The 14,045-nt window shown below is 42.3% G+C and overlaps 1 protein-coding gene across 2 annotated transcripts in view; it reads right to left on the minus strand.

Moving 5' to 3' along the window:
- CTNNA1 (catenin alpha 1) overlaps positions 1-14,045 on the minus strand; it is a 114,710-nt gene that overhangs the window by 80,628 nt on the left and 20,037 nt on the right. For both annotated transcript variants that reach the window (XM_080555287.1, XM_080555288.1), the window contains exons 4-7: positions 8,762-8,928; positions 7,857-7,976; positions 5,468-5,734; positions 2,619-2,822 (exon numbers count right to left, since the gene is read on the minus strand). In XM_080555287.1, the coding sequence (XP_080411413.1) occupies positions 2,619-2,822; positions 5,468-5,734; positions 7,857-7,976; positions 8,762-8,928 (758 nt within the window). The remainder of the gene's footprint in view (positions 1-2,618; positions 2,823-5,467; positions 5,735-7,856; positions 7,977-8,761; positions 8,929-14,045) is intronic.

Consider the following 14,045-nt stretch of genomic DNA (forward strand, 5'->3'; position numbering starts at 1 on the left):
TACAAACTTCTATAACAAACTAGTGAATGAGCAACTCTTGCCCTTCTTCTAGCTATAGGTTTCATCACCATGCCAGCAAATGCAAGGGTCAAGGGAACCTGTGATTCAATTTATTACCGAAAATTGTTTTCAGACAGAAGTTTCTGCCACACATCATAACACAGCCAGCAACGCTTGAAGACTTACAGAACCCTCAGGGACAGGCCCAAAGAGACAGTTAAACCATGGGTCCAAAACACTAAACTTTGAGTTATAAACTACCTGTGGAAAAAGCCTTTTTATTACCAGAGATCTGAAAGCAAGCCCAGAAGCTAGAGGAAGTCACTAGAACAGAAGGCATTTAAAACTAATAGGGAATCTGCCTCAAGATATTCCTATGCTTCAGCCTTTTCAGAGTATTGCTCATCCCCGTTTTCTCTTTGAAAAAAACAGGTCTCTTGGTCTTATTCTACCATTCAGCATTCATGATGCACTGCAAGTACCGTGCAATTAACCGATTTAATGTCCAATTCATTTCCATCTTTAAAGGTAGGATGGAGAAATGCACAACAGGAGATGGCTGGGTGCTGTGGCTGTTGGTATCTCATACATGCACAATACAGTAATAGCAGAGGAAACATTAGAAGTAGCACATCCCTGCTCTTCCTGTAGATGAACCAAATGCTTTTATAGGTCCCCAGCTATTATTCATTCTTCAGCTTCATCATCCTGTATTTTTTTTCTACCCTCAGTATGGATTTTCACACACCATCCCACATTTTCACCATAATTTATCTATTGCTTTTTCCACTCCATTTCACTGAATTTCTAATCTCATTTTCCCAACTACACTGTCTACAATCACAACATAGCAGTGACTTTAAAAAATTCAGTATGCTCCACTAATTTCACAATGTGTTAAAAGAGATAACATAGGGAATACATTCTTTCCATCTCAACATGATTACTTTAACTTGCATAACGGAGACAAGAGTACACAGCCAGAGGAGCAAGATAGGCATTATGGTACAAGGAAGTCAAAGCTCTGAGATCTTACGCAGGTATCGACCATCTATCAAGGAGAGAAATGCAACCAAATCTGTTGTGCGCAAGACTGAGCATTTACTTCCTCCATGTTTTTAATTGGCATCTGGTGGATGTTTTATCCTCAGTCGTGCTGATACGCCTGCATCCAATCCAGCAGCACATTTGTTTGAGGGATTACTACGGATGCCTCATATACTAATAAAACACCCTGCTCTGAAAGGCATTTCAAAGGGCGCAACGTGGTGGTTTGCTCCCCAGCTGCCATCTCCAGTTCTATATAATATCAATGCCAAGCACAAGCTACTTTCACAAGCAATTAAGAAAGACTACATGAAGCACCTAGCTCAGCCCACAGGCTATGTGGGACTTGTCTTTCAGTTTCGCCCAATTACTTTGTCCTTGTCTTCCACTGGTAAACAGAAACCCTCATTTTATTTTCTACCTTTCACTGCACACCTCTGTTCTCCAAATAACAACCACCTAAGTCGCACACGCAGACTTCGGACCACTTATTTCACGCTGAAGTAGCTTTCACCAAAAGACAGCAGAATCACAGGTAAGGAGGTAAGGTACCTAACACAGCAACCTTGCTAAATAAATTCTGCCATCTAAAGAAAATCTCTCTAAGTTTTACCTCAAACATGCTCAGAAGTTTAAATAAGGCTTCACCTCAGCCCCTTATGATTTCTTCAGTCAATCTTAGTTGCCATGATGCTACAAACAATCTCACTGTTGTCATTCCCACAACTTGTCACCTAAAATCAATTCCCTTTTATAATATTTATGTTTAAAAACCTGATTGAGCTTAAAGACTCTTATGAAATCCCAAGCTTATCACTCAACACTGCTAAAGCTATTAAAATTAAAAACCCCTGGGCTAAGGAAAAAAGAGGCAGCATCTGATAGTATAGCATGATGCCTTCAAACACAGAAGCTCATCTTCATGACATAACACTTTTTCCAACTGTAGAAATACACTCGAGCTCCAAATACTGTATGTACATTATGTGTAGTGTAACGTCTAAACACTGGAGGAAAGCTGCTCAGTTCAATATTTATATCAAACTCCTCTCCAAATTTCCTACTAAATATTTCAGCTTTAATTTTCTATATCACTTCTGATCAAATGGAATAGCAACTGCAATTAACTTGATTCTGAAAACCTATGCCTTCAGCTAAAAAGTTCATACACTTAAACTTCCCAAGCTTCAAAAAAAAGTTAAAAACACTACTTTTTTCATAGGCCTAGTTACTTTATGCAAACTGAGGGGGAAGACAGCCTAATTCTATAGAATTTCTACACAAACCAGTATGTAAGAATCATAACCTAAGAACAGTACTATATGACGACAATAGAACAGAGATCAATTTTAAGGTAAGTATCACAGATGATTTAAATCTACGTTTGATTCTGCCTCCGTGCTGGCCTTCTGACAAACCTTTCAGGACTCCTGGTTAATGTTCAAATCCTGTTTGGGAGTAGAACAAACCAGTAGAACAAACCAAGACCTGCAGCTTTGACTCCCCCATTTTGGATGATCTCACGGAGCTAAAACCACAAAAACTAAACAAACAGAACAGAAGATACTCACATTCCCCATGTACTCTGAAAGTAGATCCTGCAAGGCCTGTCGCACTGCATTACACTCTGCAACTATCCGTTCCCGTCGGTCATCACGTGTGCAGGATGAATCAGCCATCAGGGCTGCTCCGCTAATGATGCTCTCCAGGCGCTCTTCCAGGGAAGGCCTAAAACGCTCCTCACTGAAGGTCGATGGATCCACAATAATTTGTTTCTGGTAAAATAAAGGTTTTGGAAGTTAGATATCAGACTGAGCAGTAAGTTACTGTTAAGTCATCAAAAAGACCAACACTTACAGCAACCCCCTGATCAAGCATGAAAGGCAACCAACATTCTGGCACCAAGAGTGATTTTCTCAAGTAGTTAAGTAAAATTACTAAAAGGTCCCCCATCACATTAAGTTGCTAGTCATTTCTTGTGCTGCTTTGACAGCTAAACCGAACTTGGCCACAAGAAGTCTCATTATATGAATGGCAAAATCAAATGTGCCAGGACAAATAAAGTTCAAATACAGAACTCTTTTTAACTACATGTCAATCCGGACATGCCTTCACTATTTAAACTTGTCAGATATAATTACCTCATCATGAACCAAAAAAAACAAGAAAAACAAATGTCCAAAATTAGTCCTATATATAGTACTCTGGTGTCCTAGTTTATCCAGTCCTCCTTTCACTAGTAAGCAATTATACAGGTAAATATAATAGCATTCTCAAATATTCAAGTGAAACATCAACATCAATGTTTAAAATAGCAGAGAAATAGATTTCTTCGTGGCAGAAGACTATCACAGCTTTATCTTGAAAGATTATTAGTAAGCACAGATCATGCTGAGAAAAATCAGTACTGCTTATTCAGCCTGAAGCATCTACTCTTCAAGGGGCCAATATCACCCTCCATAGAAAGCTCACCAAGCAGCAGCAGCGTGGAGCATACATCACCTTGTGAGTACTTCCAGGTAGTTTAAATAAACAGGTTCTACAGTTTACTAAGGAACATGATTTGGCCATTTCAAATTTTGCTGGTTTGTTTAGGGTTTGCATAGGTTTTCTTCCAATTAAGTGAGCAGGAGGGGAAAATGATGATAACTTTTTATGAAAGAAGCCCCAAAGTTTCTTGAAAAAGGAGTTTTCCACACTGAGTTTGTACGCTAGCTAACTTCAACGTCACTGTCAGTACAATTAGTCTCCCTACTGAGTAACCACACGGCCTTCACAGCAGGTTTAGCCACAGCACATGTTCTTCTAACAGTCCCATTTTTTCCTCAACGTTTTAGCCATGCAGACACTCCAACGGTAGTATGCTACAACTCCAAAATTGCACCATATAAACGAGCGAGAGAGAACGATTATCTTGTTATCTTCTGGTAATCACTTAATATTTCACCAGCACAGTAGAAACACTGAAGTATTTGGGAGGGCGTGTGCACAACCTCTATTACAAGAGCACAATAGCACTCAAATGTTAACAGGAAATGAAGTGCAGGGATAACATCTGCAGAGAACCTGAACACATTTGTTTTGTCCGTCTCCTTTGGCAAGGATGAGCCAACAAAGCCCTCGCACACAATGCCCATTCAGGCCAGCCTGCTGAACAAGCCCTGCTGCTATCAGGGAGTCGTGCCACACAGAACTAAAAGCTCAGAAGCTTAACGCAGGCTGCAACAACAACAAAAAAATAGTCTCTGGCCGTATATTAGAGAGCTCATATAGTAAAATATGAGCACGTATCAGAAATCATATTAAATGGTTTGAATTAGATTAGCCAATACATGAAAAACAAGTCGGTTCAGATTTACTTCTACATACCAAAGCCAGGCCTCAATGTCACGTGCTGTTACTAGAGCTGCCTTCCTGTCCTACAGGGCTCTGATCAAACCTGTGATCCTCTGGGTGCTAACCCAAAGCAGAGTCTTAAAACTCATGTAGCTGAACGCTCAACTGATGGAATTTGAGAGAGACTTAAAACCCAAATCAGTCCCAAAGATCAAGATAATCACGACATCTTGTTACCCAAGAGGTCACATAGAGAGGCTTTACACTTGGCATAGGGAAAACCTCAAATAGCATTTTATCCTTTAGGGAAACGGTAAAAGAAGTTAAGAAACATGGCAGGAAATTAACACAGAAGAGCAAGGGTGCTAAGAGCTAAAATAGAGAAGGTGAACAATACTTGGGGAAAAAAGCATTATGCATTTTCTGAGCAACAGACTTGTGTTATTTAATAAGTTTAGAGGTGAGCTAGTGCCAAGGTGTTTAAAATTCTGAGACCGAATCAGCGGTAGACAAAATACTGGCTTCAAAAGGAAAGTATTCTCAGTAAAAGTGTATGGCTATCCTCAGTAACTTACAGAATACAAGATAAAGAATATGACAGATCAGTACAACACATCAGTTTGAAGTGATTTCATTCCCAACCAAAGATCATATTACACTTCCCACTTCAAGTTCTTCTCAATAGGTAGTTTGGGCAATTGCAAATATATTATTCACTTTTAAAAAGTCATTTCTGTCACCTACAAGAATACATTACATAAATATATTATGAAATAATCAATTTCAAATAAACCAAGAACTTACATCTAATGTATCAGTAGGCTAAGAGCTATTTTTGAGCTAGTTTAACTTGACAGCCTTCAATCACTGAGAACAGCACTGCTCCTTTCTATATTCTATCAATCCTAGTTTCAAAAGAGCCATATTCGAAAAAATAAAAGCCTGCTTCACCTGGGACTTGCAGTATTTCAGTAGAAAATGATTTTTCAGGTAATATAAGCAAAAGCAAGCTGTTGCTCATAAATCAGGTGAGCGAAGGCAGCAGTTGGAGTTGCCACTTTTTACATACGGGTTCAGAACTTACATCAAAGTTGTTCAGAGCATAAGCCAGCTCTCCACCTCCACCCTGCTGCTGGGCAGCATCATCTGATGCAGTTGCTTGAGCTGCGTTTGAGATGCCAGTGACCGCCTGCTGAAGCTGTTTGTAGATCAAGTCCCTGTTAGCTTTGTAGGCAGCCACATCAGGGTGCTGCAGACAGGCCTGAGACGCGGTATAGAGAATGGGAACGTTCTTCTGCAGGATTCCTCTGGCTGCCGCCATTTGATCACGGTGACCTACATCTTTCAATTCCTATTAGGAAAATTAAAGAAAGAAGCCGTTTGAAAACAGTCCCCACATTCAATCCATACACTGTCTCCCTGCGTCTTCAAGAGACGGGCAGATTCTTTGGCTAGTATGCTCAAATCTAACCCAACCTTGAGCTCTCCCCATATCCCTATTATTAATAGCTCAACTCATCTTAGAACACAACAGCTCCGCAAAAACTCAAAAAAGTACTGTAGGGCAATTCACAGCTTCACATTTCAAGATCTGAGACATGTTTGCTCCTTGCCACACTACAGGACCAGCACTCTGAAAGCAGACAATACCAGTACATCAGGAGGATGCATAAGTAGCGACCTCAGTTTTCCATGTCTTAAAATAAAATGTGCTTTAAGATGCTTAGACATAAGTGGCAAGCATCATTTAACTGAAGGAAGAAAAAAGAAAGGCAATCTCTGACAACCGCTAACATTAGTCTATTGGCTCTATTTCACAAGTGATTAACCCAATTAATTTGTGCAACTAGCACAGAGATAGTTGTTAAGAAATGCACGCTTGTTCTGTATGGATCAGCTCAACCGAGGGAGCCTTATCATGAATTTGCATCTGAGAAGCCAGATCTTAAACTCCAAGACTCACAACCAGAATGTCTTCCTTAATCACACCTCGAAGATGGAGTTCACTTTCCTTAAGAGACTCACACACTTACTTTTAGAAGAACAAGAGTATCATCTCATTCAGCTTCTTGTTCATCTCCAAAGGGAGAAAATAAATCCAATGACTATAATTACTGCTAATTTAAGATTAAGATTTAAGAGCCCATAGGTCTTTTCCCAAACACTCACTGCTGCAATTCTCTAAAGCATCACCACCTCTGATTTGGAAAGTAAGTATCATGAATAGACAGAGGTTCTGAGTCCAGCACAAGCAGTAAGGTTTATGAAAAGGAAGAACGAACACAATTATTAGCAACATGAACATTTTCAAGTTACTTCTTAAGCCTTACAAAGAGGTAACGAAAATGAAAAAATGGGCTACTTTACTATACGGGGAAAAAAAATCTGACAGACCCTTCAAAATGAATGGGTAATACAAGACCTCTGTAAGACGCACGCTAAGCAGGGAGGGCACTCCAAGCAGGCTTACAGATTTAACACAACCACTTCCCACAGTGTAAAACAATCCATCATGAAGCAGTTTAAGAACATTTATTGTATTGCCATCGTAACCCCACTCCCATTTACTGCAATCAGATTCTAGATACATAACCAACTAGCAATCCATTTTAAACTGCATCCAGTTTATTTTCAAAGATGAATCCATGCAAGTAAACAAGCAGTGTCAGAGATGCATAAGCAGTTTTGGTTTGTACAGAACAACAGAATAAGAAATATGCTCTAAAAGAATTACGCTGTTTCAGATAAATCTGACTGGCAGTACTTCTACTTCCTTTTAAAGCCTAACTTACAAAGGAGTGAGTCACCACAGTGATGTTGAACAAAACCTTTACACGTGACTTAAGGTTAAGCACTAGCAATGCAAATACAGGACATGCACAAAGCAATAAGGATTTCAAACCCTTCCTCAAACAGGCATTTCCGTGCAAGACTAGCCAGCTATGGTGCATTGCTTGGCATGGCGCAGTGCTCCCTTGGAAAGGGCTGTAATTCTGTCCCCAGCCATGACTTTTGCTCCCTGTTTAAGGGACCATGGTTCATTACATCTGTGCAAATCACAAAGGCTGTGTGGTCTCGTGGTGAGAGCACCAGCCACAAATTTGTATCTCAATCCTCTTTCCTTACCCACACCTGCACTGCTTCAAAATGGGAAGTCTTGACATCCATCAATGCAATTCTATAGAAGCAGCATTTCATTAAGGTACTAAAGCATTAACAAACAAATGCTATCAGGAAAATTTGAGTCAGAGGCAATGTACTACAGCTAAGCAGATTTTCTGCTTACCAGGCAAGTGCCATTCAATTTTCTAAACACCACTGAGTGCAACACAAAGTATTAAGAAAAAAGTAAAAAAAATAAATTAACAGCAGTAACAGGTAGTCCCCAAGAGCAGTAAGGCTGCCTTATTTTCTTCTTTTGAAAAAAGAAAAAGAAACGATATATACATAAGAAAGAGCTGCCATCACTATACCTGCTGCCTTTTGGCTGCCATGATGTTAAGTTTGTCCACCTCTGGTTTGAGGGCTTTGTACTGGATACCCAGATCCTGCTCTGTGCCAGCATTCCTTAGTTTCAAGATACCTTCTTCCACCTGAAAGGATATACAGATATATTCACATATTTTTCCAAGCAATCCAGTACACAGTTTAGAAAGTTATGGGCTTTCAGCATGGGCTTCATAGCAGACAGTGATCTTTCTCTCCTGCCTTTCACTGTTTGGAGAGAGACGTGTCAAGGGCTAACAGTACTTCAGGCTGAGCTACTGCTTCATGCTCACCAGCTACCAGGGACAGCCAGGCATACGTGTCTGAAAGAGCCCAGGGCCTCGCAGAGCCCTGGCTGCAGCTGTCAAGGGGTAAGAGTGGAGCCCTCAAACCCCAGCTGAAGCCAGCCCAACACCAAGCTGTGCTGCATCTCAAGTTCTGCACAAACCACCCATCTCCTGCTCATAAAAAAAAAGCCTTCCTTCTATATTCCACATTCATTTTATTTAGTCCACTGAAGCTACTTGTTCCTACTAATAACTAGTCATGTCTGCTAGATACAAGGGAGTAGTAGTCAATAAGAAAACCAAATTATTTCTTTTGATTAAATGATTTATCATCTGCTGGTCACAGACCACAGTGCATTTGTGTCAATACTAAAAGTTGAGAATGAAGTGCAATGCAGAGTCAAAAGCCACTGACAACATCTGTCAGTTGTTTTTACGCTCCTCAGTTGCACACTTTCTGCTAAGAGATAAAAAAACTGCCAGCATCACTGCTCCAGAGGCAAGCCGCTGAGAGGGAGCTCCAGGGTCAGTACGCCCAGGCACGAGGCGAAGCCACCCAGCAGAGCCAGCGCGGCGTGCCAGGCACGGCTCAGAACTGCACTTACTACTTTGAGCTGGACAAGCAGCTTGTAGACGTCTGCCATGTCAGCCAGAATCAGCAGCCGGGTGACAGCGGAGAGGAGGGCGCGTGCCGCCCGGACCATGTTCCCGCGTTTCACCGAGGAGCAGGGGTCATCGGCAAACTCCCCAGAGGCACTCTTCATCAAGTCACCTGTGCGAAAAAAGATTGTCCCACTTTATTGTCACGGCACTTCAGGCAGGGTGGTAAGGATTCCTGGGAGAGCTGATTTGGAAGACAAAACACATTTGCTTAAATACAGCCGGCAATCCAGGCACGGAGCTGCCTCTGAGCGCGGTCACCACACAGAATGGGGGGAGTGGGGCAGGAGGGAGGAAGGGCTTGATAACAACACTCTGGTCCTTATCTCAAATTATACAGGTGCCGTAATAAGCCACGATCCCCTCGAGACACAAATACAACACGGCACGGCCGTTATGAGCAGAACTGCAGTCTCTGGTTATTTCGGACAATGCTTTCAAAGCTCCAGTGAAAGCTTTGCTTTTAAGCCGAAAGCAGCAGCATGCCCTGTAAACACACAGGGAAGCGCCACAGCTCGTGGGACTGTAAACAACTCGGGGCAATGACCTGGCTGGCTGCGGCGCCGCTTGCACTCGGGGCAAGGCTCTGCTTCGTGACACGCTCCAGCATTTCATAGCCTGTGGGGCTGCATCTGCTGCGGGAGGAGACTGGGTTTCAGATGGTAACAGCGCAGTTGGGTAACTATGAAAAGCAAAGGCTGCTTTAAACAACTAGAGAAATTCCTCTAAAAGCCCTAAGAATCATTTCTGCATGTATTCAGATGTAAAATGCGGATTCTTCCCCCACACACACCTCACGCCCCAAGGGGCAGCGTTTTGCTGGCAGCGTTTTGTTCCCACCGTCACAGCGGGGAGGTTTGGCATTCACTTCAGTGCTCTTGGATCTCTGCACTTTAGGACCGTTTGGCAAACGGCTAGGATTTAGCTTAGCAAACGCTAGGGACTCAAGGTCAGGGATTTGTGGGCAATCGGAGGTGACCAGAAAAGCACACCAACTGCTTTATGACTAATTGCTATGTCAGAGGCTTCCCAAACCTGTACAAAAGTGTCCACATGGCCGAAGGCCAGAACCAAAATAGCACGTTTTTCACAGATAAGGGAAGAACCTCAACCAGTGCTGCAGAAATTAAAGCTGACTAGTTCCCAGCAATCCCACTACCAAACGGGGCTGGGAGAGGTCCACATCCAAATCCCAAGACGATGCTGTGCCAGCACTGCCAAGAGCTGGCCCGCTCCCACAGCCAGGCAGCGAGCGGGGCGCATCCCCTATTTGGGACATATATTTTGACTACTCAAAAATCCCCTACGGCTGGAGAGCTCGAGGTTAACCATCCACACCCTCACCCTGGGAAAGTTTCCAGTGCCCAAGCTCTCTGCACCTCCAGAGCTCAGCCGCTACCTGTCCAAGCGGCTATATGCAGACACTCAATTTTGTTCAGATGCGCCCTCCTAGGCAACACCCTTCCACCATCTTAAATACTACTACGAAGAACAGCACACAACGTTTTAAGATCAAAATGCACCACTTCAGCACTGTGACACATGAAAAAGCTGCTGTACAAGTGCAGATGAGCTATAAATGTCAATCTAAAGCCATCCCTTACCAACTTTTTGAGGACCATGACTCATTACTTTAACAAGCGTTAAGAGCTTTAGTCTTTCAGTTGGTGAAAAAGACAAATGTTCCTCCGGTGCTGGAAAATGACAACCAGCCATGAAATTATGAAATTATGTAGCTGACAGGACTCTCTCTTTATTTATTCTGGAAGAGACTAATAATAGTGAAATTCATTTCATGACCACAAGTATACAAATTGATAAACAATCTCAGCATTTAAGATATATGCCACAACCAAGCTCACGACAAATATTCCCCCCTTCATCCACATGTAAAATTCTCACTTTCCCAATCCCCCCAAAACAGTCATGTTGTTTTCACCAATTTCCTATTCCAAACAACCTGGAGGTGGTCACTCACTTCGCTCAAATCTCAGCAATCACTAAAACGACCCTAAAAAACAAAGTTACCTTCCACCCATCCTTTAATTCATAATTTCATATGCCAGTCTTAAAAAAAAAAAAACCAACACTACTCCTTTTTATTTTAATGAGAGATTTTAAAAGATTTAGTAAGTTTCAAACAGCTTGTCAGAGTGTCAAAAGACAACCAGCTCTCTGGAATTAATGGAAGATGAAAGTTGTTGCTTTTTTTTTTTCTCCACAAATTAAAGAAAGCTAACTCTCAGACTTTTTATAAAGAACTCTCAGCAGGTGTAGTTATTTTAACTAGATTCAAAGGATAGTAGGGAACGCTGCCCTGACCTTTGTACACAGCTAGGTACTGCGTGTGGGTGTTCATTAGGAGTTCGAATCTGAACCAACATGATCTTCTCATTTTCAAATTGGAGCCAGAAGCAACAAAGCTAGTTTAAAAGTAGGATTTCAAGAATTAAATAAAAAAATACACTGCAAAAGAGTCAGACTGCAACTGAGATTATACAGCTGATATGAATTCTTATATGAGTAATCTGTTTTTCCAATACCACCTTAGATTTTTTCACTCGATATTATAAGGGAGAGATAATAAAAGAGAGCTAAGGGAAGAAGAGGCAATGGTAGCCATACTATGATCTTGTCAATAAAACGCTAAGAATTCAATTAAATCTAATGGAACAAAGCCCATTTCAGAAATAGTAAGATTTTAGTCCATCAAAAGAAAATTACCATTTTCTAGTCTCATTCCCACTATGCCCACAGGGTCTGACAGCACTTTCAGACAGCACTATTAATCCTCCTCGGCAGCGTGGTGCACGATGACCATGACAGAAAAGCTTTCTCTATGTGAGCACCGCCTGGGCGCTGATCGGAGGAGGAGATGGGCAGAGGCGAGGCAGGGAAGCCCTACGTGCAGTTAGGACACACACAGGCACCGATGCTTTTTTTTCCCCCCCCTCCCTAAGCCACAAACTCATGCCCATGCATCATCTCGTGCCCTTCAGCACCTTGCAGTTTAAAGCCTGTCTGCAGGCTGCTCCTGTCACGGTATCAGAAACACAAGGAATGCCACCAGCACACCAGCTCCTGTACGCTCTCCCCCAGCATTTCAATGAACCGCTTGTACTGGTCCGGCAGACACAGCGTGCACAGCCCTGCCTTCGCCTGGGTCACTGTCGGTGCTCGCAGCCCGTGAGCCCGCAGCTCACGGCTCCTTCCCACCCCGTGCCTCTGTCTGCCCATGGCTCCCTCTCTCATTTTCCCCACGGCTGCCAATTCCCTGCCAAGTGACGGTGAGGATAAAGCCACAGCTTGAAGACTTTATTACCCTGGGTACTGAAGTCCAATCTTCCCTACTGCCACCTTCGTTGGCCACCGCGAGGGCAGGAACAGGCTGTCCTGGCATCCTACCAGGAAGGATAAAGCTTCTGCTGCCCTCCAGCAGACAGCCAGTGACTGTTTTTAAGCCTGTATTTCAGACTTCTTTCTGCCATATCAACATGGGAATTGATACTTGTGAAAACAAAAGCTTTGTTAATTCCTTAATCTTATCTCCAGTTAAATCCATATGCTGCGTGTACCACACATCTGCGGTTTGTGTCAGAGCTCCCTCGGGTTACCACTTTTCAAAGATCTCAAGTCCTGGGCTGGGGAATTACTTCTAACACAAGGAGTGGCATACTCCTAAAACGTTGTTCTTGCAGGAAAACAAGTGAGAACTCTTTGCAGCCTTAAGAAATTAAGCTAACTGGTCACAACAGAGATGCAAAGTTGAGTTTTTCCAAGAAGAATTCAGTGTTTAACTTGAAGCTATTCATGCAGCTGGCTTCCTTCTGGTCTTTTAAAATCCTTAAGCTGCGCGTCTTGTGTGAAGTACAGCTGAAAAAGACTTTACAATTTCATAATTTGCCCCACTGTTCAGTTTTGGAGAAAACTTACTCAAACATAGGGCTGAAAGGAACCATGCTGAATCAGTCTGTCCACTTCCCTGCAATCACAACCATGCAGCATGATCAAAACCCACAGGACTCATAAAACCATCCATTCTCTTACCTCAAAACCCTACACACAGGCTTGTGCTTTCTAATTTTAAGCTTTAATTTTTGGCCTGTCATGTAAAATTACCATTGGAAGAAAGGCAACAGTAAGAAGATAGCTACCACCCTGGATCCTCACACTCACATGGATATACAGAGGAAGTGAACTATGGCCAGTTCTCCAGGAGAACAGGAACACCTTGGGCAGCCCAACCTGACCGAGATCTCCTACCTGACCCCAGAGTTTGCAGCCTGTCACAGTGCCAAGCATCTGGACCAGAAACCTCCTTGGTTCCAAAACTGCCCAACAGCACCAACAGAGCTGGCCAGTTAATGTACAACTAGTTCTCAGTTCTTCCAAGAGGGCAAAACCCTACAACAGGCTCGGGAACAGGAGCTTGCAGTGTGGGGAGTAAGGCAGGGCAAGACCGTCATTGCCCCTTCCATTACCCAGCAAAACCAGAACGGCCAAAATCAATGTAAGACACTGCAAGGATGCTGAAATCACAGAGCTCACAGCAGACATTTTCCCACTACTACAGGTTTTCTATACCACAGCAGGATCTATTCTGAAAAAAAAAAAAAAACTTCAGTTCTTTGTCTCCACTACTCTTAAAAGTATTCGTTTAAGAAGTTTCACTACTTCGAAATAAGTCAAAAAGTCCAAACCCTTAAAGGGCCAGAAACCCCACTTTGGGATTTCCATGAAGCTGTTTAATATTTAAAGCCAGTTGTAATTTATTCTTACATTCTAAAAATCATGAAGACTTTGAAGTGATCCACTTACATTGATTTAGTATGTAGCCATACTATCACTCATTCTAAATAGCTCTTTTCACTTCTTTGTTTTTACCCCCCAACAAATGGGTTTTATGAACAAGCGTGTTCACTAAAGTCGTGTACCCTCTCAATCTTCTCGCTGGGCTAAAAAAAATTTTTTAATTTTCTCTGATGAGACAAGTTATCTATTGTCCTAATCATCTTCATAACCTCTGTCTACATTCATTCGTCTTTTTTTATTACGGTATCTAAACCTCTCCCTACTCTAAATAGAGGCATTATTAATTCTATTTTCCTGTCTTCTGCAGAAGATAAATTGGGCTATACATCTATAATCTTACTGCTGCCTTCAGAGACACAGCCGGTTCACAATCACCCTTCTGCTGACCAAGGCATCCAGAGTTGCTGGAAGGAAGGA

This window comes from Anser brachyrhynchus, assembly GCF_964034855.1.
Source record: "Anser brachyrhynchus genome assembly, chromosome: 14".
Lineage (NCBI taxonomy): Eukaryota > Metazoa > Chordata > Aves > Anseriformes > Anatidae > Anser > Anser brachyrhynchus.